We start from the raw sequence: 27,916 nt of genomic DNA, 5'->3' as shown, positions 1-27,916 counted from the left end.
AAAAAAGACGTGGCAGCTGGCTTCCTCCCAGATAAATAATCCAAGAAACAGCAAGGTAAAAGACACAATGTCTTTTATAACCTAGATGTGGAAGTGTTGCCACTTCTGCCATTGGTAACACAGACCAACGCTGACACAATGTGGGAGGGGATTACACAGGATGCGAGTACCAAGAGGTGGAACATTTGGGGTTGTCTTGGTGGCTGGATACCATGGCAGGGAATCATAATAGATTATACATAATGATGTAGACAAATTACTTTTTTTTTTTTAAGAGATAAGGTTTTTCTCTCTCTCTTACCCAGGCTGGAGTGCAGTGGTTCTCACTGCAACTTCTAACTCCTGGGCTCAAGTGATTCTCCTGCCTCAGCCTCCTGAGTAGCTGGGGCTACAGCCACATGCCACCACACCTGGCTTATTTTTATTGTTTAGTAGAGAGGAGGTCTTGGTATGTTTCCCAGGCTGGTCTTGAACTCCTGTCCTCAAGTGATCCTCCCACCTCAGCCTCCCAAAGTTCTGGGATTACAGGCTTCAGCTACCATGCCTGGTTGACATTTTAATGTTAAATGAATGAATACACTTTCTTTGGCCAATCTTTTGATATAGTATCAAGGCCTTTAGTTGGGAGTATGGATTCACTCGATATTTCAAGATATCTTTGTTACATAAACTAAACCGCTAAATCAGTGGTCTCCAACCTTTTTGGCACCAGGGGCCAGTTATGGGGAAGACAATTTTTCCATGGACGGTTTGGGGGTGGCTGTGGTGGATAGTTTTGGGATGAAACTGGTCCATCACAGATAATCAGGGATTAGATTCTCCTAAGGAGTGCACAACCTAGGTCCCTTACATGCACAGTTCATAATAGGGTTTGCTCTCCTATGAGAATCTAATGCCATCGTTGATCTGACAGGAGGCAGAGCTCAGGTGGTAATGCTCACTCGCCAGCCCTCACCTCCTGCTGTGCAGCCTGGGGTTTGGGGGCCCCTGCCCTAAATCATCATCTGGAATTTCGAGTTTTCCTTACTTTTAAAGGAGAGAAAAGGTACATTAAAAAGCACTGACTGCAGAATCTCCCTAGATTTGTACAATTTTGTACCCAATCTTTTACATTTGTCTTCTCCACACCTAGCTTGGTGGTAATTTTTGTAAGCTATTTGCCTTTATCAAGTCTTTTCAAAGCATTCAACTCAGCTTTTATAAAAAACTATAACTTTATTTTTGCTTTTATAATTTCTTTATTTTTTTTTTTGGGGCACGATCTGGGCTCACTGTAGCCTCCGCCTCCTGGGTTCAAGCGATTCTCCTGCCTCAGCCTCCCGAGTAGCTGGGATTACAGGCACGTACCACCATGCCCGGCTAATTTTTGTATTTTTAGTAGACGGGATTTTGCCATCATGGCCAGGCTGGTCTCGAACTCCTGACCTCAGGTGATCTGCCTACCTTGGCCTCCCACAGCGCTGGGCTTACAGGTGTGAGCCACCATGCCTGGCCTATAATTTCATTTTTTAAATGTTTACTTTGTATAATTTCAAAACCGTGCAACTGACATAGAACAAACCTAATCACTCGTGATAAGTATACAAGTAATGCTTATACAAATTGGCAGATCTTGGATTTTTAGTAATCTCAAACTTAGCATGTCAAAACTGAGCTCCTTACCACCCCTGCCTAAACCTCCTCTTCCCACAACCTTCCCTATCTGAGTAAATTACAACTCCATTCTTCCAGATCAAAGGCCCAAAACCTCCTTTCCTCACACCTCACATTCAGTTACCAAAAAAAAAAAAAAAAAAAAAAATCCTACCATTTCTACCTAAAAAGGCAACAAGGAAACAAAAATATGCCAGATATTTCTCACTACCTTCACAACTATCACTTTGGCCCAAATCCCCATTCCTCATTCCGATTATTGTGGAAGCCTCCTAATTAATTGATCTCCCTGCTTCTTCTCTTGCCTCATTTAGTGTATGTGCAGCACTTAAGCTAGAGAGAGTAAACATGTCAGATCATGTCACTATGTTGTTCAAAACCTACCAGAGACCACCCATGTTAGAGTAAAAACCAAAATCTTTACAATGCTGTACAAAAAGAGGCTGGGCACAATGGCTCATGCCTATAATCCCTACTCTCTGGGAGGCCGAAGTGGGAGGATGCTTAAGCCCAGGAGTTTGAGACCAACCCAGGCAACACAATAAGACCCCATTTCTACAAAAACTAAAAAATTAGCCAGGTGTGTTGTTGCATGCCTGTAGTCCCAGCTACTCAGAGAAGCTGAGGCAGGAGGATCGCTTGAGCCCAGAAGTTAGAGGCTGCGGTGAGCTGTGATTCCACCACTGCACTCCAGCCTGGGTCTCTAAAAAAAAAAAAAGGCCAGGCATGGTGGCTTATGCCTGTAATCCCAACACTTTAGGAGGCCGAGGTAGACGGATCACCTGAGGTCAGGAGTTTGAGACCAGCCTGGCCAATATGGTGAAACCCCATCTCTACTAAAAATACAGAAATTAGCCGGGCATGGTGACAGGCGCCTGTAATCCCAGCTACTCGGGAGTCTGAGGGAAGAGAATCGCTTGAACCCAGGAGGCGGAGGTTGCAGTGAGCAGAGTTTATGCTACTGCACTCCAGCCTGGGCGACAGAGCGAGACTTATTCTCAAACAAACAAAATCCTAGGTAGTCTTGTCTCCTGCTCCCCACTGCACCTCCTATTACCTCACCCTTCACCTACTCAGCTTCAGTCGCACAAGCCTCCTGGTTCTTCCTAGAACATGTCAGATAGAATCCTTCTCTGGGCCTTTGTATCTATCCCTGGACCACTCTTCCTCCAAATATTTGCTTCTCCAGATATTTACATAGCCTACTGCTTCACTCTCCTCAAGGCTTTTACTCATATGAGGCTTTCCTTAGCCACTCTTATCTAAAATTACAACATCTACTCAGCCTGCCTCCAGCATTCTCTACTTCCCTGCTCTGGTATTATCCATATTGCCATATTACATGTCACTAAATACTACATAGTTCACTTATTTGCTTATTGTCTGCCTTCTTTCACTAGAATGTATGTTCCATAATGGCAGGGATTTTTCTTTTATCACTGCTGTATCCTTAGCATATAGAACTGAATATCTGTTGAATGAATGAATGATGAATTGGTGGGAAAATAAGCAGGCCTTGCATGCTGTGAGTAGCTATCAGTGTTCTACAGAGAGAATGGAGAGCTTTGTTTAATCTGGTGAATCTATTGGGTGGATATAAAAATAAAAAATTGTTAAGTTTCTAGTTATTTATTTATTTATTATTTTTCGAGACAGAGTCTCACTCTGTCGCCCAGACTGGAGTGCAGTGGCATGATCTCGGCTCACTGCAACCTCCGCCTCCTGGTTTCAAGCAATTCTCCTGCCTCAGCCTCCCGAGTAGCTGGGACTACAGGCGCACGCTACCACACTCAGCTAATTTTTATATTTTTAGTAGAGACAGGATTTCGCCATGTTGGCCAGGCTGGTCTCGAACTCCTGACCTCAAGTGATCCACCCGCTTCAGCCTCCCAAAGTGCTGGGATTACAGGCGTGAGACGCCATGCTCAGCCAACTCACTTCTTTAAATCACAGAAATAAATATGTAATTATAAATTGATATGTATAGGGGCAGGGCACAGTGGCTCACACCTGTAATCCCAGCACTTTGCGAGGCCGAGGTGGGTGGATCACTTGAGGGCAGGAGTTCAAGACCAGCCTGGCCAACATGGTGAAACCCCATCTCTACTAAAAATACAAAAATTAGCCAGGTGTGGTGGCACGCGCCTGTAATCCCAGCTACTTTTGAGTCAGGAGAATCGATTGAACTGGGGAAGCGGAGGTTGCAGTGAGCTGAGATCGTGCCACTGCACTCCAGCCTGGGCGACAGAGCGAGACTACATCTCCAAATAAATAAATAAATAAATAAGCAAATAAGTAGGAATATATATATATAGGGAAGAGAAAGGTGGGATGAAAGGTGAGGTGCAAGGTGGGGAGAAAGGTGGGATGCAAGGAAGCCTTCTCCGAGGAAGCAGCATTTAATAAGAGATCGGGAGGATATGTTGAAGTTAGGTGAAGGGGAAAGTGGGAGAAAGGATTTCATGCAGGGAACAACTTATACAAAGGCCCTGCAGCCAGACTGCCCATAGAAAGTTTCATGAACTGAAGAAGGCCAAGGTGATGGTATCAAAGAGAGCAAGGGCACAAGCAAGACTACCAAGACCGCCTATCACTATCCGTAGTTTGGTACATTTAAATAATTTTAATTACCAATTTTGAACTTTTCTGTAATCGAGGAATGAATGGCTTACCCTCCTTAGAAGAGTTTCCCTCCTGAGTAAATACTGTGGGGATGGGACTGGGGAACAGAGTTATATTTGAGTAGAAGGCCTTTTGTGTGTACGGGTGTGAGAGAGAGAGAAACGGAGAGAGAGAGGGAGTTTCACTCTTGTTGCTCACGCTGGAGTGCAATGGTGCCATCTCAGCTCACAGCAACCTCAGCCTCCCGGGTTCAAGCGAAGTGGGTTCTTCAACCTCAGCCTCCCAGGTAGCTGGGATCACAGGCGCACGTCACCACGCCCGGCTAATTTTTTGTATTTTTAGTAGAGATAGAGTTTCACCATGTTGGTCAGGCTGGTCGCAAACTCCTGACCTCAGGTGATCCACCCGCCTTGGCCTCCCAAAGTGCTGGGATTACAGGCAGGAGCCACCGCGCCCGGCCTTTTTTTTTTTTTGGAGACAGAGTCTCATTTTGTCACCCAGACTGGAGTGCAGTGGGATGATCTCTGCTCACTGCAACCTCCGCCTCCTGGCTTCAAGTGATTCTCCTGCCTCAGCCTCCTGAGTAACTCAGATTACAGGTGTGTGCCTCCACACTAGGCTAATTTTTTGTATTTTTAGTAAAGACGGCCTTTTGCCATGTTGGTCAGGCTGGTCTTGAATTCCTGACCTCAAGTGATCCACCCGCCTCGGCCTCCCAAAGTGCGGGGATCACAGGCATGAGCCACCGCGCCCAGCCCAGAAGGCCTTTTCAACATCCCTGAAATATAACCTGAGCACCGCTGTCTGCTTAGGGCCTGAAGGTGGAAGGGGTTACCTTTATTCTTTATCTGGATGTCATTTCGATTTTTTTTTCAAGTGCAGTGAAGAATTAAAGATCTCGTCCACCAAAAATACTCCGAGTGTGCATTTCGGGTTTTAATATGGTATTGTCTGATGGGTTTGACAGGCTGGCGGTCCAAGTTGAAAAAGGTCTGTGGGTGTCTAATAGTCAAAGATGCCTTTATGAAGCTTTAGAAAGACCAGATATGGTTTGCCTTCAATTAAGAAAAAGGTGGAATATAAAGATATTTGTACTTATATAAATATATTCCTTTTTTTCTTCTCCTCCTCTGCCTTCAATCTTCTTCTTCTTCTTCTTCTTCTTCTTCTTCTTCTTCTTCTTCTTCTTCTTCTTCTTCTCTTCTTCTTCTTCTTCTTCTTCTTCTTCTTCTTCTTCTTCTTCTTCTTCTTCTTCTTCTTCTTCTTCTTCTTCTTCTTCTTCTTCTTCTTCTTCTTCTTCTTCTTCTTCTTCTTCTTCTTCTTCTTCTTCTTCTTCTTCTTCTTCTTCTTCTTCTTCTTCTTCTTCTTCTTCTTCTTCTTCTTCTTCTTCTTCTTCTTCTTCAACTCTCCTTTTAAAGACTGGAGCTAAGAAAAGGGGAGCAATAGACAGATGAAGTGTTCCCGGATTGCTGCCCCACGCTCTTTGTAATAAAGGAAAACTTGGCCAAAGGTCAATGCTTAGGGTAGTAGAAGATATGTAGTGGCTTGGCTTCTTGACTGGAAACTAGGACGGGTAGAGTAGCTGAGAGAAGTGGGCCCCAGAGCAAACTGGTTGCGGGTAGGGGGAGCCAGCTTCAGCCCGGTAATGAAGCCCATTTCGGCCTCATTCCTTTCCCATGGCGGAGGCAGCCTTCCTTCCCCAGGCCTGGCTGGAGGTGGAGGCAGGCCCAAAGTTAGGGGGTCAGCTCGCGCACCTAGGGCCGGGAGACAGACAAATTCTGGCGTAAAGTTGGCAGCCACGGTCCCCCTCCCCTGCTTTTCTCCTCAACTCTCCACCCCCACTCCGGGTGATACGGCGGAGGTGGGGGGTTGGGGGAACTGGCCTTGTGTTTTGGAACAGCTGCAGCCGGCGCTGGGCCCGCCTGGAATGCGGGAACAGGCTGCGCACCAGGACTTTTATGGAAACTTGCTGCTGGAGGCGGCGGCGGCGGCGGCGGCGGCGGCAGCCAGAGGACTCCCAGCGGCTGGAGCAGAAGTGTTAGCGGCCAGAGCTCCCAGACCCCTACCCACAGCCAGGCGGGACGCGCACAGTCCCTCCACGCGGAAAGAAGGACCTTCGCCGGTCACCGGCTCCTGGAGGGTGAGAAGAGTTGGGGGAACGTGGGCTGGGTGGAGTGGAGACGGAGGTGTCGGGTCCCCTGGTGGGGGCGGGGGCGGGAGCGGCGGCTGCAGAGAGGCACTCGGGGTCTGCGGCTTCTGGCCGTGCTCCGCTGCAGCTCCGGAGGGCGCCGGGCGCCATACAGCTGTGGTCCGCGCTGGCCCCGGCCCGGGCGAACCCTGCCTTGGAGCCGCGTCCTGCGGGCTCGGCGGGGTGCCTACCAGGGGCTGCCCCAGGGTCTGAAAGTGTCGGCCGGCCTTGGGCTTCTGGTTGCAATGTCTTTGCCCTGCTCCCCTGCGCCTTGTCGGCTGAGTTTCGGGTGCGTTCCCTACTGTAGGGAGGGAGCCCTCTGTGAGCGGAGTGGGTGCCGGTCCCTCGGCTGAACCCTTGGGGTCCTTAGGGAAGTTCAGTGCCGTCCCCCACCACTTGCCCCAGCCGCGGTCTCCGTCTCTGCCAGCAGTGCCAGTTAAGAAATCCTTTCTGATCGGTCTCTGTGGAAGATAGGGAGAAATATGATTTAACAGCCTGTTACTCCCCCCCACACACACCCCCGCATATCCCCCCACTCCTGTCTCCAACCCTTTTTTTTTTTTTTTTTTTTTTTTTTTTCGTGATTCTGCCCGAGGTGGGATGCTGGGGGTTGAGCAACTAGGGCTGGAAGTTTACGAAGTTTACGTAGTTTAAGTGAGTGAAAAATGTAGTCACTTCTTGAGAACTCCCTTTGCCTATATGCTTTTGAAAACGCCAAACCATTCCAGCTGTTTGTAAACTGTGAAACGTTCTACAAATGCATTAGCATTGGGATTTATAAAGAAAATGACGAAGTTGAGAGATGATAGTTGGTTACTGCAGTGACTTAGAGATGCTCATTTTATAGTTATTAAAGCACAACGTGAACAAAGTTGGCAGAGAGATAACAAGGTAAAAATAGCATAAGGATATGTCCTAACAAAATGTCCTTGGTGAAGACACAGGTAGAGAGAAGAAGCCATAATAAAGAAATTAGTTCCCTGACCAAAACAACGGGAATATCATTCATCGTTAAATTTTGTTAATGAATTCATGTAGCAGCGGCCCATTGGCCTTCGAGTCACAACATAACTATGTCTTAGGTAATGTGATTAAATAAACTTAAGTATTTATACTTAAGTTTATATCTTAGTCACACGTTATTTATATCTTAGTCACACGTTATTGAGTGGACCACATAATTCCCCCCGCTAAACATTATCCTTTACAGGTTAAACTGCTGCAGTTAGAAAACTTTGTCTCAAATTCTTTTGAGTTTGGGGTATTGTTAAGAAAAAATGCATAATTAATCAAATGAGAGAAAGGTTTTTTGGGGGGAGGTATAATTTGTATAAGTAAACTTTGATTAACCAATGTAGCTGTTTAAGTTTCTTCTTCCTTACAATTAACACCGTATTTTTGCAGATATTTTATATTTTGACTAATGCTTCTGAGGAACAATTTAAAGAAAAATGCATGCAATTATGTAGTTTATCTGCAATTCCCTTAAAGAATTCTAAGCTAAAACCACAACAAAATTATTTTAAATCCAGTTTTCCTCATCATAGTTACAATGTAATCCAGTTTTAATAGAAGATTCATATTTTAAAATCCATTTTCAATTGAAATGTAATGAATAGCAATTGTTCCTGCTCACCTTAAAATGGAATTTGTGCTATTTTTGAAAATTTGACATGTAAGGCTGATCATTGTCAAAATGTATGTCATCTTGAGATGACTATATTTAGCATCAACAAAGGAATGCATTATCTAGGTTTTTGAACAGTATTTTTCCCCTGAAATTTCACTTGAAGTATTTAGGTTAGGGTTTCATTTTTGAGCAGAATAAAAACTAAATATGCATATTTGGAAGACATTAATTGGGGATTCAGATTGCTTAGAATCTGAGCGGCCTATAATGACATACTTCATTTATTAAAAAAAATACCTGTTATCTTTGAAATACCCTAAAAGACAAAAAAAAGGGGGATTATTTAAATATGAGAGTTGTGCACACCTAAAAGAAAGAAAATAATGCAGTGAATGTGGAAAAGTATGTAACAGACAGGTAAAAGTCTAAACGTTTTTATAGAAGAGAGGACTGTTATTTTATAGTTATGTAGGCCACACACACACAGAACATCTTGGTAGTTTATAATTTGGAGAGAAAATGATTTATAACATTCTTAACAATTTCACATATTTCTGTTCTTATTTAATCAATCTGTGGTCCATATCACCTGTGTAGTTTCTTTCATGTTCTCTTTCTGGGTTTATAATTGCATAGTTACATATTATATACATTTGAAATGGCTACATTTTCCTTTATTATTTAAATATTCAGTGTATAGTTTGGCTTAATTTATAGTAGTTTACTTTATATACTCCAGGGTGGGTGGATTTGTACCCAGAAATCCACCTTAAATTTTAGTTTAATTTGTATTATAATGTTAATACACCATATTATATTTATGGTTAAAAATTATGGAGAATGGAAAAAGGGGCTCTTGTAATCTGACACTCTTACTGTTAGGATTTTGATGTATTTCCTTTAAGTCTTTTTCCCATGCATAGAACTGTTTCTTTTTGCATTGACATATCTCAATAAAACAACATGTGAAAGCATCCCATGCAGTGTCTGCCATCCAGTAAGTGCTCAACAGGTGATTCTTTTTCTTCCTCCTTTATTTCCTTCTTGACATCTCTTCCTTTTTACTCTTAGATTAGAAGACAAGCAGATTGGGGCTCCCTATATGAGGTTTCGAGGTTGGTGAAATTCACTTCTCACCATCCATCCTGGGCCTCTTCCCTGTCTTTTCTTCCCCTTCTCTTTCTGGCCAAAATAGGCCTCCCCTTTGACCCTTTCCATTTTGTCAGTGTTGTCTATTCATTTAGACTAAGGCTATGGCAGTCAAAAAGTCGACAGTCAAAAAGACACCTTTTACTTCCTGATTACCAAGTGTGGAAAAAAAGTAAAAAAAAAAAAATCAAAAACAAAAAAGACACTTTTGGGGCTGGGTGTGGTGGCTCATGCCTGTAATCCAAGCACTTTGGGAGGCTGAGGCGAGAGGATCCCTTGAGCCCAGGAGTTCAGGACCAGGCCTGGCAACATAGTGAGACCCACCCCCATCTCTACAAAAAATTTAAAAATTAGCCAGATGTGGTGGTGCATGCCTGTAGTCCCAACTACCTGGGAGGCCGAGGCAGGAGGATTGCTTGAGCTCAGGAGGCTGAGGCTGCAGTGCACCGTGCTTGTACCACTGCACTCCAGCCTAAGTGACAGAGTGAGGCTCTGTGTCAAAAAAAAAAAAGACACTTTTAGCCACAGACATACTTAAAAATTGGTACATTTTACATTAAAATATCGATTTACATCCTCTCTTGAAAACTGGAAAATCTGGGCAAAATCTGGGTTCACTTTTTTAAAGAAATTATTTTTATTTCAGTAGCTTTAGGGGTACCAAGTGGTTTTTGGTTACATGGATGAATTGTAAAATGGTGAAGTCTGTCTGGGTTTTTAGTGTACCTGTCACCCAAATAGTGTACATTGTACCCAAAGGTTCACATTTTTGCACAGGAACAATACACTGGAACTAAATAGTGGCTGCCCCACAGACAGGCAGGTCACATGCTCTGCATTTGACATAGTCTCTGAGATTCCCTATTGTTTTAAACAAGTCATACACTCATTTACATTACCTGTCAATTATATTACATAACATTACCTTACATTACATTTACATTACCTGACCCTGAATACTTGAGTATGCAGTCCCCGATCTAAGTATTAGGGCAAGTATATCTGATGCATCATATGATGGAAAGTCTGCTGTACTTAGCAACAGGAACTGGGACTTTAAACATTGTAGATACATTTTGGTTAGCAAACCTCTTAAATAATGTGATCATGGGAGTGGGAGAAGAGATTAGCATTCATTGACACTAATTGTTAGTGTCGATTAGAGCTGGAAGGGACCATATATTGCTAACCAAAACAAATAAAATACTTGGATTTTAGAAAGCATGGGGAAGATATTTCTGCTAAGGAAGTATTTCCTAGGATCTTGTAAATAATCTTTTTTTTTTTTTTTGAGACGGAGTCTTGCTCTGTCACCCAGGCTAGAGTGCAGTGGCATGATCTTGGCTCACTGCAGCCTCTATCTCCTGGGCTCAAGTGATCCTCCTACCTCAGCCTCCTGAGTAGCTAGGACTACAGACATGTACCACCATGCCTGGCTGATTTTTTAATTTTTTGTAGAGATAGAGCCTCACTATGTTGCCTAGGCTTGTCTCAAACTCATGGTCTCAAGCAATCCTCTTGCCTCGGCCTCCCAAAGTGCTGGGATTACAGGTGTGAGCCACTATGCCTGGCCTCCTTAAAAATTCTACTCCCTGTCCATTTGAGAAGTGTTTAGGAGGGTTTTTGTGACTCCTACAGCTTGGCTATAAAGAGGAGTTTACTGTTTTTCTTTTGCCTCCCCATTCCACTTACATGTTTGGAGCCAGAGATCCAGGCCTTCCTATTCCCAGCTGTGTCCTTCAATGAAAGACCATCTTCCACTTGCAGAGATGGTGAGGAGGCCCAGACTCCAGTGATTACCACATCAATTTGCTTGGGAACAGAACTCCTGAAGCCTCAGGTTTCTGGTTGTTCATGGTATTTAGTTTAGCATAAATTCACCCCATTTTATTTTTTGTTATTTTAGTTAGTGCATCTAGATCATCAGTCTTCCTTTTGTAGATAAGAATCATGTGTCTTATTTGGGGTGATTTTGGATCAGACAGTTTTCCTGTTATCTCTTTGTCATTCATTCACTAGCTCAAATACGAATAGAGCTTGTACTATGTCCTAGGTGTTGTGCGAAACACTAAAACTATAGAGAGGAATAGAGCAGTTCTTACCTTTCAGGGGCTCATAGTTTGATGGATATACTTCAAAAAGTATCACATACTGTCATATAAGGGCAAAGTGTTATTTATACTTATTGCGGAAGGATATCAAGGCAGGTTGAAAGATTCGAAAGATTCTTGATTTTCTTTCTTTCTTTTTTTTTTTTAGACAGAATTTTGCTCTTTTGCCCAGGCTGAAGTGGCACCATCTCGTCTTAGTGCAATCTCCACCCCCTGGGTTCAAGTGATTCTCTTGCCTCAGCCTCCCGAGTAGCTGGGATTATAGCCACTCGCCACCACGCCTGGCTAATTTTTGTATTTTTAGTAGAGATGGGGTTTCACCATGATGGCCAGGCTGGTCTCGAACTCCTGACCTCGTGATCTGCCCACGTTGGCCTCCCAAAGTGCTAGGGTTACAAGCATGCGCCACCGCACCTGGCCTTTTTGTATTTTTAGTAGAGACGAGATTTCACCATGTTGGCCAGGCTGGTCTCGAACTCCTGACCTCAGGTGATCCACCTGCCTCGGCCTCCCAAAGTGCTAGGATTACAGGTGTGAGCCACTGCACCTGGCATAAGATTCTTGGTTTTCGGTGAGGAATTGTGTATTGGTAGGAGGGAAATAGATCACTACTTCATATAGGTGAAATAGGATCTAATTTCATATTTTTGAATTGCAATGAGGTTTATGACAGGTTTTATAGTATCATTTTTACTTCATTATTATTATTTTTTGGAGACAGGGTCTCGATCTTTCACCCAGGCTAGAGTGCAGTGGCGTGATCAGGGTTCACTGCAGTCTCTATGTCCCAGCTTCAAGCAGTCCTCCCGCCTCAGCTTCCCGAGTAGCTGGGACTACATGTGTGCACCACCACACCTGGCTAATTTTTCTGTTTTTTGTAGAGATGGGGTTTTAGCATGTTGCCCAGGCCTCACCCTCCTAAAGTGCTGGGATTACAGGCATGAACCACTGCACCCAGCCTACAGTATACTTTTTTTCCCTTTTTTTTAGAGATGGAGTCTTGCTCTGTAGCCCAGGCTGGAGTGCAGTGGCCTGATCCTGGCTAACTGCAACCTCCACCTCCCGGGTTCTAGCAATTCTCCTGCCTCAGCCTACCAAGTAGCTGGGACTACAGGCGCACACCACCATGCCTGGCTAATTTTTTGTATTTTAGTAGAGACGGAGTTTCACCATGTTGGCCAGGCTGGTCTCGAACTCCTTAGCTTGGGCAATCCACCTGCCTCAGCCTCCCAAAGTGCTAGGATTACAGGCGTGAGCCACCATCCATGGCCAGCCTATAGTGTAATTTTGTTGTTGTTGTTTTTTTTTTTTGAGATGGAGTCTCGTTCTGTTGCCTAGGCTGGAGTGCAGTGGCACAATCTCAGCTCACTGCAAACTCCGCCTCCCAGATTCACACCATTCTCCTGCCTCAGCCTCCCGAGTAGCTGGGACTACAGGCACCCGCCACCATGATTGGCTAATTTTTTTGTATTTTTAGTAGAGATGGGGTTTCGCCGTGTTAGCCAGGATGGTCTCGATCTCCTGACCTCTTGATCCGCCCGCCTTGGCCTCTGAAAGTGCTGGGATTACAGGCGTGAGCCACCGCGCCCGGTCGCCTATAGTGTAATTTTTAAAGTATAAGGTTGCAACCTTCATTAATTAAATGTAATAAAGTTACATTATACCTAAGTTTATGTTTCCTGTACAAGTGAAAAATGATAAAAATTTAGGCTCATATTTTATGAAGCTCAAAACAATTTTGTTGCTTGTTCCAAAGACTGTAAGAATTAGGTTTTAACATTTACTTGTAGCATATAGTTAAGTATTACGTTTAAAATCTTCTTAAAAGTTGGCTGGGCACTGTGGCTCACGCCTGTAATTCCAGCACTTTGGGGGTGCAAGGCAGGCAGATCTCTTGAGGCCAGGAGTTAGAGATCAGTCTGGTCAACATGGTGAAACCCCATCTCTGCTAAAAAATACAAAAATTAGCCGGGTGTGGTAGTGCACACCTGTAATCCCAGCTACTTAGGAGGCTGAGGCATGAGAATCACTTGAACCTGGGAGGTGGAGGTTGCAGTGAGCTGAGATAGTGCCATTACACTCCAGCCTGGGCGACAGAGCAAGACTCCATCTCAAAAAAGAAATCTTAAAAGTTGACAGCCTGGTTGGGCACAATGGCTCACATCTGTAATCCCAGCACTTTGGTAGGCTTAGGTGGGCAGATCACTTGAGGTCAGGAGTTGGAGACCAGCTTGGCCAACATGGTGAAACCCTGTCTGTACTAAAAAAATTTAGCCAGGTGTGGTGGCATGTGCCTGTAATCCCAGCTATTCGGGAGGCTGAGGCAGGAGAATTGCTTGAACCCAGGAGGCAAAGGTTGCAGTGAGCAGAAATGACACCACTGCTCTCCAGCTTGGGTGACACAGTGAGACTTTGTCTCAATAAATAAATAAATAAATAAATAAATAAATAAATAAATAAGTTGTCGGCCAAGCACAGTGACTCAGAAACTGAGCTCATTTTCTGACTTAAACATGCCTTTTAATTTAATCTCCAGTTAATGGTAACCCTGTTCACCCATTTGCTCAAACTAGAAACCTTGGGTTCATCCTTTTTTATTTACTTGTTTGTTTGTTTATTTCTCATCCTCTGACTCTTGCTTGGGTTCATTCTTGACAATATTCCTCTCCTCACCTCTACCCCTCCAAATCAAATTGGCCAAACCTCTTGCAATTGTGCCCCACTACAGTGTAAGTTCCATCAAGAAGGCTGGGCATGGTGGCTCACACCTGTAATCCCAGCACTTTGGGAGCCCGAGGCGGGTGGAGCTCAGGAGTTCAAGGCCAGCCTGGCCAATATGGTGAAACCCCATCCCTACTAAAAATACAAAAATTAGCTGAGTGTGGTGGCAGACACTTGTAATCCCAGCTACTCGGGAGGCTGAGGCACAGAACTGCTTGAACCTGGAAGGCAGAGGTTGCAGTGAGCTGAGATTGCACCACTGCACTCCAGCCTGGGTGACAGAGCAAGACTCTGTCTAATTAAAAAAAAAATTTAGAAAAGAGAGAAGAATCAAATAGACGCAATAAAAAATGATAAAGGGGATATCACCACCGATCCCACAGAAATACAAACTACCATCAGAGAATACTACAAACACCTCTACGCAAATAAACTAGAAAATCTGGAAGAAATGGATAAATTCCTCAACACATACACCCTCCCAAGACTAAACCAGGAAGAAGTTGAATCTCTGAATAGACCAATAACAGGCTCTGAAGTTGTGGCAATAATCAATAGCTTACCAACCAAAAAAAGTCCAGGACCAGATGGATTCACAGCCGAATTCTACCGAGGTACAAAGAGGAGCTGGTATCATTCCTTCTGAAACTATTCCAATCAATAGAAAAAGAGGGACTCCTCTCTAACTCATTTTATGAGGCCAGCATCATCCTGATACCAAAGGCTGGCAGAGACACAACCAAAAAAGAGAATTTTAGACCAATATCCTTGATGAACATTGATGCAAAAATCCACAATAAAATACTGGCAAACTGAATCCAGCAGCACATCAAAAAGCTTATCCACCATGATCAAGTGGGCTTCATCCCTGGGATGCGAGGCTGGTTCAATATACGCAAATCAATAAACGTAATCCAGCATATAAACAGAACCAAAGACAAAAACCACCTGATTATTTCAATAGATGCAGAAAAGGCCTTTGGCAAAATTCAACAATGCTTCATGCTAAAAACTCTCAATAAATTAGGTATTGATGGGACGTATCTCAAAATAATAAGAGCTATCTATGACAAACCCACAGCCAATATCATACTGAATGGACAAAAACTGGAAGCATTCCCTTTGAAAACTGGCACAAGACAGGGATGCCCTCTCTCACCACTCCTATTCAACATAGTGTTGGAAGTTCTGGCCAGGGCAATTAATTAGGCAGGAGAAGGAAATAAAGGGTATTCAATTAGGAAAAGAGAAAGTCAAATTGTCCCTGTTTGCAGATGACATGATTGTATATGTAGAAAACCCCACTGTCTCAGCCCAAAATCTCCTTAAGCTGATAAGCAACTTCAGCAAAGTCTCAGGATACAAAATCAATGTGCAAAAATCACAAGCATTCTTATACACCAATAACAGACAAACAGAGAGCCAAATCATGAGTGAACTCCCATTCACAATTGCTTCAAACAGAATAAAATACCTAGGAATCCAACTTACAAGGGATGTGAAGGACCTCTTCAAGGAGAACTACAAACCACTGCTCAATGAAATAAAAGAGGATACAAACAAATGGAGGAACATTCCATGCTCATGCATAGGAAGAATCAATATCATGAAAATGGCCATACTGCCCAAGGTAATTTATAGATTCAATGCTATCCCCATCAAGCTACCAATGACTTTCTTCACGGAATTGGAAAAAACTACTTTAAAGTTCATATGGAACCAAAAAAGAACCCGCATCGCCAAGTCAATCCTAAGCCAAAAGAACAAAGCTGGAGGCATCACACTACCTGACTTCAAACTATACTACAAGGCTACGGTAACCAAAACAGCATGGTACTGGTACCAAAACAGAGATATAGATCAATGGAACAGGACAGAGCCCTCAGAAATAATGCCACATATCTACAACTATCTGATCTTTGACAAACCTGAGAAAAACAAGCAATGGGGAAAGGATTCCCTATTTAATAAATGGTGCTGGGAAAACTGGCTAGCCATATGTAGAAAGCTGAAACTGGATCCCTGCCTTACACCTTGTACAAAAATTAATTCAAGATGGATTAAATACTTAAATGTTAGACCTAAAACCATAAAAACCCTAGAAGAAAACCTAGGCAATACCATTCAGGACACAGGCATGGGCAAGGACTTCATGTCTAAAACACCAAAAGCAATGGCAACAAAAGCCAAAATTGACAAATGGGATCTAATTAAACTAAAGAGCTTCTGCACAGAAAAAGAAACTACCATCAGAGTGAATAGGCAACCTACAAAATGGGAGAAAATTTTCGCAACCTACTCATCTGACAAAGGGCTAATATCCAGAATCTACAATGAACTCAAACAAATTTACAAGAAAAAAACAACCCCATCAAAAAGTGGGCAAAGGATATGAACAGACACTTCTCAAAAGAAGACATTTATGCAGCCAAAAAACACATGAAAAAATGCTCATCATCACTGGCCATCAGAGAAATGAAAATCAAAACCACAATGAGATACCATCTCACACCAGTTAGAATGGCGATCATTAATAAGTCAGGAAATAACAGGTGCTGGAGATGGAGGTGGAGAAATAGGAACACTTTTACACTGTTGGTGGGACTGTAAACTAGTTCAACTATTGTGGAAGTCAGTGTGGCGATTCCTCAGGGATCTAGAACTAGAAATACCATTTGACCCAGCCATCCCATTACTGGGTATATACCCAAAGGAATATAAATCATGCTGCTATAAAGACACATGCACACGTATGTTTATTGCGACACTATTCACAATAGCAAAGACTTGGAACCAACCCAAATGTCCAACAACAATAGACTGGATTAAGAAAATGTGGCACATATACACTATGGAATACTATGCAGCCATAAAAAATGAAGAGTTCATGTCCTTTGTAGGGACATGGATGAAACTGGAAACCATCATTCTCAGCAAACTATCGCAAGGACAAAAAACCAAACACCGCATGTTCTCACTCATAGGTGGGAATTGAACAATGAGAACACATGGACACAGAAAGGGGAACATCACACTCTGGGGACGGTTGTGGGATGGGGGGAGAGGGGAGGGATAGCATTTGGAGATATACCTAATGCTAAATGACGAGTTAATGGGTGCAGCACACCAACATGGCACATGTATACATATGTAACAAACTTGCACATTGTGCACATTAAAATATAATAATAAATAAAAAAATAAAAAATAAAAAAACAAAAAACAAACAAAAAAATTTAATCAAGACAGGGACTTTGACTTTTTGTTCCCTTTCATCTCCCCAAGCTTAGGATAGCGCCTGACACAAAGTAGGAGCGTAAGAAATATTTGTTAAATAAATAATGAGTCACCATGTCCTGTCAATTCCACTTCCAAAATGTCTCTTCCAGCTTTTCATTCCTGATGCCAATGTCCTAATTCAGGCCCTTATCTTCTCTTACCAAGGTCATTGTACTTGTCCTCCTTCCACTAGTCTTTCCCCATTAAACTCCATTCTCTACATTGCTATAAGAGTTTCTTTTTCTTTTCTTTCTAGGATACATCTTTAAGTCATGCTCGTTTGCTGGCTCTCTATTGCCTATAGTATTATTAGGTAATATCTGAACTTTTTATTAATATGGTGCACAGTATTCATTCTAGTCTGTGCCCAGCCTGTCTTTCTAGTTTTGCCATAGATTGACTGGACAATTTTATAGCTCCCCAGATTTGCAATGGGTCACCAGGCATTGGTATTTTTGTTCATTCTGGTTCTTTTTCCTGGATGCCTTTACAATCTTTTCCACTTTGTGAAATTCTACTTATCTGTCAAGGTCTAACTCAAATGTCATTGTCTCCGTGAAACCTTCTTTAACCCAGCCTCTTCCTTAACCATACCATAGTCTTTTCCATGTTTCTGTAGCCTGGTTATAATACTGGTATTATAGCATTTACTACATCATATAATAATTAGTACATCTATTTCTGTCACCAAAGCTATTTGATTCACAAGGGCTAGCTCTTATTTGTTTCGTATCCCATTGCCAGGCATACTTTTTGGCATACAGCAGATTCTCCTTTTCACAAAAATAATGTATTGTAAATACAGACCTCATCTGTCAAATTTGAAAAAATGCAGCTTTTTTGATAAATTGTGTATGGGTTATACTAATATTGCAATATTACCTCTGAAACCTGCGGTGGATACATATTTGTCTTCATTTAACATGAATGCTTAATGTGTTAGAATGCCATTACTAAATCTCTTTATCATCCCAGCCTTCTCTATTATGACCAAACTCTTAGAACCACGTGTTCCATCTTATCTTTTGATCACTGGTTTCTTTCTAATCGTATTCTTGATAACGATTCAATTGACTTGCCTGGGATTTTAGATACATAGGTGTAATGGAGCTGAATTGTTGGGTTGCTGCTGCCCCTTTAAGGTGGCCAAGGACATTGCATCTGCCTACTCAAACAAGAAAAATCACTTAACGCTAGAAGAAGAAAAGCCTGTTAAGATTCCAGATACAAAGTCTCTTGGCATTCAGGTCACTGAGTATAGGAATTAAGTTGTTAAGCCAATCTCCATTTAGCATTCTAAAATACATTTCTAGAATGAGAACTTGATATGACTCAATTAGGATGTTTTTCCTGTAACTCAGCAAATCTCAAAATGTGTCTTAGAACCCCTGGGAGTCCTCAGTACCATTTAGGGGTCCATAAAGTCCTTCCTTTTCCAACTACATATTAGTATAAGGTCATGTTTTCTTAGAGACTTCAATCAAAACAACATCACCGTAGTTTGAATGCAGAAGCAGATATGAGAATGTATTTTTCCTCTATTAAGCCAGATATCAGAGATTAGCAAAAATGTAAAATTATTTTCCTCTTCTTACTAATTATTTTTATGTTTATAAATAATGGTTTGTTATTGTTACTTTAAATGACTTTATAAGTACATATTAGAATATTTTGTTTTAATTTCTAATATATTAAAGACCTATTGTTATTATCCATATAAACAAAACCTCTATTATAACCAAACTCTTAGAACCACATGTTCAACCTTATCTTTTGGTCACTGTTTTCTCTCTCATCTTATTCTTCATAAGAATTCAATGGACTTGCCTGGGATCTTAGATACTTACAAGGTGCAATGGAGCCGAATTGTTGTGTTGTGGCTGCCCCTTTAAGGTGGCCAAGAACCACCTTAGGATCCTCAATAATGGGCCCAGACTTTAGGTCCTGAGCCCCAAAAGTTTGAGACCCACTTTGTAATACATAGCCTTTCTTTTTGTGGGGGGATTTTCTTTAACATCACAGATCTTATTATTTTATTTAGAGATGGTGTCTCACTATGTTGCCCAAACCAGATTCAAACTCCTGGGATCAAACGATCTTTCTACCTCAGTCCTCGCTAACTAAGCTGGGACTACAGGAATGCACCCAGCTGAAGCTAATTTTTATGTGTGTTTACACACTTTCAGATGTTACCTAAATAAAGCCTTTTCTAATCTAAAAATGTAAGCCTTATTATATTTTTGATAGTTATATTTTATCTCATCTAGACCATAAACTCCATAACAGATATTTTATCCTATTCGTTATTATTTATGTAGTAGCCTATATACTGTACCTAGCACATTATAGAAAAATGTTCAATAAATGTTTCTTGAACAAATATCAATGTTCACTAATTTATCTTTTTCTGTTTATTCTTAGTTCTGTCATACTCATCACTCTAAATTTATAAAGCATATGAAAATCACCTAGTTTATGGTACACAATAGGTATTCAATTGTTATTTTCTCCTCCTTTATTTGGTTTAGAGGTTTCAGAACTTTCCTTTAACGTATTGCAGTTTTTAAAAAATCCTTAAATTTTATTTGTACATGTAACTTTTCATTACTTTATTAATGACTTCATCAAATGAAAGTTTACCAATTTTCTTTGAGTGGTTAAAGTTTTCCCAAAAGAGAATAAAAGGCAAGAATTATAGGTTTTGATTCTGTTCATATTCTGAGAGGATAGGAGGATGTACTACATAGAGCCTAGGATATGGTGAGTACAGGTAGAATATTATTTAAAACATCTATAAAGATGTGTTATGCTGAAATAGGTGTTGCACAAAATAAATGAAACAGACTTTGTATTGCCTAATACAGTGGAAAAAGCTGATAATTGTTGAAGCTTGATATGGGTGTATGGGGGTTCATTGTATTAGTCTCTTTCAGTTTGTATGCCTGAAATTTTCCATAATAAAAAAGTAAACAAAAAAGATAGATTAGACTGATATGTCTGAGATGTTTACCAATATAAAAATGTTTAAAGTTTATGCCAGATACACCTAGAAATCTAAGCATATTTAGAGGTCTCAGAGACTGAAGGAGAAAAAACAACCATGTTTAAGATGAAGTGGAGAAAAATCACCATTTCCATTATAATTAGTTTGGGAAAATACCTCCTTGGTAAAGAAGTGACTTAAGAAAGGTCTTGGAGGTAGAAAAAGGCTACTAAATAGATTTGTCTAGCTGGAAGGTTGAAAAAATGGAGAGAAGACAAAGGAAACTGAAGAGTCTGAGGGTCTGCAGAAGGCCTGTCAAGCCCAGGTGAGAATTTTAGTTCTGACCCATGATGCACTACACAGTTAACATCCTCAGAGTTAGAGTGATACACTAGAGCACAGAGAAGAGCACAGAGAGGTAGAGATGGCAGTAGTTGAGTAGAGAACCTAGTGGGCCTGGTTGAGGGCAGAAAGAATGGTGGGCTGTTATCCTATCATAAGAAATGAAAAAAAAAAGAGAGAAATCAGAACAATCATGGCTAGAAGTTCTTCTGGAACTTTTAAAACCTATTTTTTTTTTTTTACCAATAATGTATACTTAAATTATTATTCTATTCTAATACAATATGTATCAGTTAAGAGTTCTGAAGAAACTACATTAAAGTAGCTGCCCTATAGCAACTGAAGTTAACTATGTCATTACACTTGGATTCCGGCACCTATTGAAAAGATTGAATAATTTGAAAATGTTTATCAGGATTCCGAAGAAAAGAAAACCAGTAAAGTGAATACTTTGAATTTTATAGCTTCTCATTTTGTAAGTTTATTAATGAAAATTATAGTGATACATATGAAGACTAAATAGAAATAATTTCTGGCAAGCATAATTATATGAAATTGAAGGAGCAGCTGGGGACTTTTGCTAAATAAAGCAGCAAAATTAAGTTTATAGACTGGTAACTGAAATGTTGACTATTAATATATATAAGCACGAAACTGGGAAGACTGACAAGCCATGGGCAATATGATGAAACCCTGTTTCTACAAAAAATACAGAAATTAGCTGTGTGTGATGGTGTGTGCCTGTAGTTTCAGCTACTCAGGAGGCTGAGGTGGGAGGATTGCTTGAGCCCAGGAGGTCGAAGCTACTGTGAGCTGTGATTGCACCACTTCTCTCCAGCCTGGGCGACAGAGTGAGATCCTGTCAAGAAAGAAAGGAAGTGGGAGGAGATGATAAAATAAGTCAAAGATTAAATTGATATTTGAAATTTTTAGTTTTTATTTTTTTTTTTTTGTGACAGAGTCTTACTCTGTCACCCAAGCTGGAATGCAGTGGTGCAATCCTGGCTCACTGCGACCTCTGCCTCCCAGGTTCAAGGGATTCTCCTGCCTCAGCCTTCCTAGTAGCTGACATAACAGGTATCTGGCACCACACCCAGCTAATTTTTGTATTTTTAGTAGGGGTGGGGATTCACCATGTTGGCCAGGCTGGTCTCAAACTCCTGACCTCAAGTGATCCGCCCGCCTTAGCCTCCCAGAATGCTGGGATTACAGGCATGAGCCACTGTTCCTGGTGATATTTGGAATTTTTTTAAAAACCACCTTATTAACATATGATTGACATACCAAAAGCTGTATATATTTAATGTATGATATTTGGCATTTGAGAATATGTTTCTAAAAGACTAATAATCTCCTATAAATGTTCAACAGAAGACTTCTTTAAAATATAGTATAGACAGTTTGTTAAGAGAATAAAAAGTTGAATCAAAGGAACAGAGGATCTTTCAAACTTGCTAGTTTTTGGTGAATATTTAAAAGCTTTATGTGATAGCTTTTGGGGGTTATTTTAAATTATAATTTAATTGAACAAGATACTGGAAAGCAACTGATCCCCTGCAATCTGGGAAGGGAGCGTAGAGTCTACCACGCGTACAGAGGAAAATCAGGGAGTAAGAGAAGTAAGTGCAAAATATGGACTGAGAATGGAAATCATTGATCTTAGTCATCTAACTGAAAGTTGGGGAATAGTGTATACTGCCTTTCAATTCTATAGTAGGCATGGTTGATGTTAGAACCTTACCTGTGTTTGCAAATAGCAAATCAGACTGGACCACTTAAAAATCCGGTTCCAAGGCTTTTGTTGAGAGTTGTTGCAAAGAGACTGTTAATAGCATGAGAATAGAGACCATGTCTGTGTGTTCAGTGTTATATTTCTCAGTGCCCAGTAGAGTGCCTGGCATAGTAGATGCTTAATAAATACTTATGGGCCAGGCATGGTGGCTCACGCCTTTAATCCTAACACTTTGGGAGGCCGAGGTGGGCGGATCACGAGGTCAAGAGATAGAGACCATCCTTGCCAACATGGTGAAACCCTGTCTCTACTAAAAATACAAAAATCAGCTGGGTGTGGTGGTGCGTGCTTGTAGTCCTAGCTACTCAGGACGCTGAGGCAGGAGAATCGCTTGAACCCGGGAGGCAGAGGTTGCAGTGAGCAGAGATTGCGCCATTGCCCAGCCTGGGCAGTGGAGTGAGACTCCGTCTCAAAAAAAAAAATATATATATATGTGGCATGTTGTATTTATATGATATCCCTGCATAATGATAATCATAATGATAGTCATGCCTTATATCCAGATAATCTTTATCTGTTCATAAAGTGATTCACCTTGAAGCTGGCAAGATTTACTTGTTCAGGGCTGGGCATGGTGGCTCATGCTTGTAATCCCAGCACTTTGGGAGGCTAAGGTGGGAGGATCACTTGGGCCCTGAAGTTAAAGACTAGCCTGGGCAACATAGCGAGACCCTGTCTCGACAAAAAAATTCAAAACTTAGCTGGGTATGGTGGTGCAAGCCTGTAGTACCACTCAGGACGCTGAGGCAGGAGGTACTATGGATATAATGGTGTACAAAACACAGTCACTACTCTCAAAGACCTCACCTTCTGGTCGAGGAGGTTTTCAGGAAGGTGGGTCATTACTGTACATTGCGGTCAGTGCTACAATTAGGGTAACCATGGGATGCTGTGTAAGCAAACAGGAGAAGCACTTAACCTAGTCTTGTGGAATCAAGGAAGGCTTCCTGGAGAAAGTGACAATTCAAGAATTAAAGGATGAGTAGGAGTTAGCTGAGTGATAAGGGAATGAGAATAGCATAAAGCTGAGGGAGCCAGCTCTGCAAAGGCTTGAGTTGTGCCAGTATTACAGTATGGGTGATAGAGTGGGAGGGAGGGGTAAAAAGAGATGAGGCTACAGAAGTAATTTAATCTACTAAAGTGTATTAAATCACAGAAGAAAAAGTGGACAATGAGAAGAAAAGGGCAAAGATTGAAAGCTGGGGGCAAACAACATCTAAGAGGTAGAGAGAGGTATAGAAGCCCTCAAAGGACATAGAGAAGGAATGCTCAGAGACATGAAAAAACAGAGGGAGAATAGTATTATGAAACCAAGCAAGGAGGATTTCAGGAAGAAAGGAGTGACTGAGAGTATCAAGTGTAGCAGTGAAGTTCAGAAAAAGGGAACTGTTCATTTTATTTGGCAATATAATGAGAAAAGCATTATTAGGCCCATTTTACATATAAAACTGAAGTTCACAGAAGTTAACGGGCTCATCCAAAATCACATATCTAATAATTAACCTAAACAGAAACTCTAATCCAAGTTTTCTGGCTCTAACTCCAGTGCTTCTTCCACCGTCAATGTTTTCTTAATGTGCATGAAAAAACCAACAGTTAACTATATAATTATCATGAAGATATAATTGAATACAAAGGTTATTAAGCGCAAAAAGTTCTAGTAGAATATTTTGGGAGATTTCAAATTATTTTTGTATTAATATTAAAATTTAAAATATATATGGGTTTGGAATTTTTATGAGGGGGTTTATGAAAAGTTATGATAACATTGAGCCTGTATATGTCATTTGTTCTAAAGTTGTTTTTTGTTTGTTTGATTTCTGTTTTGAGACAGGGTCTTGCTCTGTTGCCCAGGGTGTAGTGCAGTGGTTCAATCATAGCTCACTGCAACCTTGAACTCATGGGCTCAAGTGATCCTCTTGCCTCAGCCTCCCAAGTAGCTGGGACTACAGGGACATGCCACCACACCCAGATTAATTTTTTTTTAAATTGTAGAGATGGGGTCTTGCTATGTTGCCCAGGCTGGTCCCCAACTCCTGCCTCAAGTGATTCCCCTGCCTCAACTCAGCCTGGATAACAAGTGTGAGCCATAACACCTGGCTGGGAAATGATTTGGAGAGAAGGTTTGATAATAGTATTTACCTTGAAGCGTTGTTGTAGGAAATAAATGACAATGCTTGTTAACTACTTGGCACATTACCAGGCACACGGTAAAGACTTAACAAATGTTAACTTGGATTATCTTCATCATTAATTTTATTCATGTTTTGTGACTAAAGGATGTATTAGTGAAATAGTGGGTTTAGATAGGATAATACAATTAATGACTAGGGAACAGAGTTTTCCTGTGAAGTTAATAGGCCAAACAGAGTCAAATTCATACCTTTATCCTTGTGTTAACACAGATAGGTAAATGAGTTAGCAACTGAAATGCACTGTTGTTTCTACCAAGGCAGTGTCATACTTCCCTTTTAATTAACAATAAAGGAATCTTATATGTATTTACAGTGTCTACGTAATTGTGAAGTTTTTTCTCCAACATAAAAATATTTAAGAGATGTGAGTTCTATTGGTTTGTAATTTGCACCTTAAGTGCAATTGCATAACACAAAAAGGTCATGAACTTATTTTGCTACAACTTTTTATCCTCAAAAGGCAGAACAGAGCAAACTTTGAGTAAAGGATCACTTGCTTATATTTTAACCAAGAAAGTTAAGGCTAGTGCTGTTCAAATTTTCACTGAGTTTAAAAATGAGAGCTCAGAATACTAAAATGACATTTTAAAAAACGATTTTAAGTGGTTTTATTCATAGTAAATTTTTAAAATCAATTTTATTTTATTCTAAATCTATAATTAAGTCAAGATATAATTTGAGGATTTTTTACAAATTAAATGAAGAGGTCTAGCTGATTCATTTATTTTCTAGGACTATTCTTGACAGATTAATTCTTCACTGTCAGTAAGCCACCCAATTTTCTTTCATTTCACACACACAAAAAAAGGCTTTTGAAGTCCCTTCTGGCCAATTAATTGACCTAAAATTATCAGTTCTTATGATCCCATGATTCCAAGTTTTCCTCATACCCTTTAGTATTACTCTAAAAAACTGCACGAGAGGCTCGGGCATGGTTACTCATGCCTGTAATCCCAGCACTTTGGGAAGCTGAGGTGGGAGGATCACTTGAGGCCAGGAGTTCGAGACCAGCCTGGGCAACAGAGTGAGACCCCTGTCTCTATTTTTATTTTTAAGACAGTCTCATGCTTTGTTGCCCAGTCTGAAGTGCAGTAGCATGATCACAGCTCACTGCAACCTTGAACTCCTGGGCTCAAGCGATCTTCCTGCTTCAGTGTCCCAAATAGCTGGGACTACAAGCATGTGCTACGACACTTGCAAATTTTTAAATTTTCAGTAGAAATGAGTCTCGCTATGTTGCCCAAGCTGGTCTCAAACTCTGGGCTCAAGCGATTCTCCCACCTCAGCCTCCCAAAGTGTTGGGATTACAGGTGTGAGCCACTGCACCCACCCCCACCCCTCCCCTACCTCTATTTTTTTTTTTTTTTTGAGACAGAGTTTTGCTCTTGTTGCCCAGGCTGGAGTGCAATGGTGCGATCTCAGCTTACAGCAACCTCTGCCTCCCGGGTTCAAGCAATTCTCCTGCCTCAGCCTCCCGAGTAGCTGGGATTACAGGCATGTGCCACCACTCCTAGCTAATTTTGTATTTTTAGTAGAGATGGGCTTTCTTCATGTTGGTCAGGCTGGTCTCGAACACCTGAACTCAGGTGATCTGCCCGCCTCAGCCTCCCAAAGTGCTGGGATTACAGGCATGAGCCACCACAATTGTGTAAGTAATACATTATATATGCTCACTGGCAGGGGAAGATAGGTTTTTTTCCTAAATAGAGTAAATTCTAGTAGGGGAGATGAATAGTAATAAAATTAGTCAAAGTTATTGATATCTACTAATGTTAGTTATTATTCCAGGGTTCTTCATATAATGCTCTCAGCTAATCCTAACTAAGCAGTTAACGGATTTGAAATTTGGATTTAGGTCTGATTACCAAATTTTGGTAATCTAAATGTGAGGTGATTGAAGGTCTGTATTAGTATGGAGGCCGTGGAAATATGAAGTAATATGTAAGAGAAGTTTGAAAGCAACATTCATAAATCTTGACAATCTATTAAAATCTAGGAGATATAGAAGAATGAATCAAAAATAACTGCAAGGTTTGAGAAGCCATGAGAATGAAGGGTAGGTTTTGTTGGTTATATAAGAAGAAATATCAGGCCAGGCATGGTGGCTCATGCCTGTAATCCCAAAACTTTGGGAGGCAAAGGCGGGTGGATCACTTGAAGTCAGGAGTTCAAGACCAGCCTAATCAACATGGTGAAACCCTGTCTCTACTAAAAATACAAAATTAGCCGGGCGTAGTGGGGCATGCCTGTAATCCCAGCTACTTGGGAGGCTGAGGCAGAAGAATCGCTTGAACCCGGGAGACAGAAGTTGCAATGAGCCAAGATCACACCATTGCACTCCAGCCTGGGCAACAAGGGCAAAACTTCATCTCAATAAATAAATAAATAAATTAATTAATTAATAAAATATCTAACAGGTAACTTTAGATATGATATAATGGCTCAAGTAAGACAACAGGACTAGTGCTATTTATTATTTTTATCTCAGGCACATAAAATTAAGTTACTCATAAACCTTAGTTCATGACACACTCATGTATAGATGGATTCCTTTAATTTACTCCTTTATTTTTAATAATGTCATAAGCACCAACAGACCCACTAAACAAGAAAAGTTAGGATCTTATTAATAATTACAGGGAATCATGTCCCATCCTCTCCCCCATTATATTGTCTCCTTCCCATAAAGAAAACTTCAGTCCCACATGGCTTCACTGGGGAGTTCTTGCAAATATTTAGGGAAAAAATAAAACTAAATCCTACATGAACTCTTCCAGAAAACTAAAGAAATAATTCCCAACTCATTCTATAAAGACAATATTACTCTGTTAATAAAAGCGGACATCACAAGAAAAGATAACTTACACAACCAATAATTTATCATAAATACAGATACAAAACTTAACAAAATTTTATCAAATTGATTCCAGCAATATATTAAGAGGATAATGCATTATAACCAATTGGGAATTATCCTAGGAATGTTAAGGTTGATTTAACACTTGAAAATCAGTTAGTGTAACTCACAATATTAATAAATTAAAAATGAAAGCCATATGATTATCTCAATAGACACAGAAAAAGCATTAGATAAAATCCAACATCTGTTACTGATAATTACTCCAGCAAACTTAGTCTGATAAACGGCATCTAAGAAAAGCCTACAGCTAACATCTTACTTAACAGTGAAAGACTGGACATATTTCTCCTAAGATCAGGAACAAGACAAAGATATCTGCTCTTACCACTTC

At 40.9% G+C, this 27,916-nt stretch overlaps 2 protein-coding genes across 8 annotated transcripts in view; one reads left to right on the top strand and one right to left on the bottom strand.

Moving 5' to 3' along the window:
* Window positions 1–5,503: 5,503 nt before the first annotated feature.
* LOC106634987 (putative uncharacterized protein NEXN-AS1) lies at window positions 5,504–23,313 on the bottom strand. The gene is made up of 4 exons (XM_063606007.1): window positions 23,278–23,313; window positions 11,345–11,393; window positions 8,391–8,409; window positions 5,504–7,087 (listed from the first exon to the last, which is right to left on the bottom strand). Exons 1-4 carry the CDS (start codon window positions 23,311–23,313, stop codon window positions 6,232–6,234), a joined length of 960 nt encoding a protein of 319 aa, XP_063462077.1. The 3' UTR covers window positions 5,504–6,231.
* Window positions 6,319–27,916, top strand: part of NEXN (nexilin F-actin binding protein) — a 57,642-nt gene continuing 36,044 nt past the window's right edge. For 3 of the 7 annotated variants that reach the window (XM_063607190.1, XM_063607189.1, XM_008959912.6), the window contains exon 1: window positions 6,365–6,415. The gene's annotated coding sequence lies outside the window, so the exon portion shown is untranslated. Of the gene's footprint in view, window positions 6,416–27,916 lie in introns of all 7 variants that reach the window. The other 4 variants (XM_034928926.3, XM_003807779.7, XM_008959914.5 and 1 more) reach the window with 3 other exon arrangements.

Source organism: Pan paniscus, chromosome 1 (assembly GCF_029289425.2).
Source record: "Pan paniscus chromosome 1, NHGRI_mPanPan1-v2.0_pri, whole genome shotgun sequence".
Lineage (NCBI taxonomy): Eukaryota > Metazoa > Chordata > Mammalia > Primates > Hominidae > Pan > Pan paniscus.
This window is presented reverse-complemented; position numbering and strand designations above follow the sequence as displayed.

Bases quoted from the DNA above. Each gene is read 5' to 3' on its own strand.
- LOC106634987 (XM_063606007.1), bottom strand. From the start codon at position 23,313: ATGACCCACCTTCCTGAAAACCTCCTCGACCAGAAG. The intron at 11,394-23,277 runs GTGAGGTCTTTG...CTTATATGACAG, and splicing joins AAAACCTCCTCGACCAGAAG to TATGTGATACTTTTTGAAGT.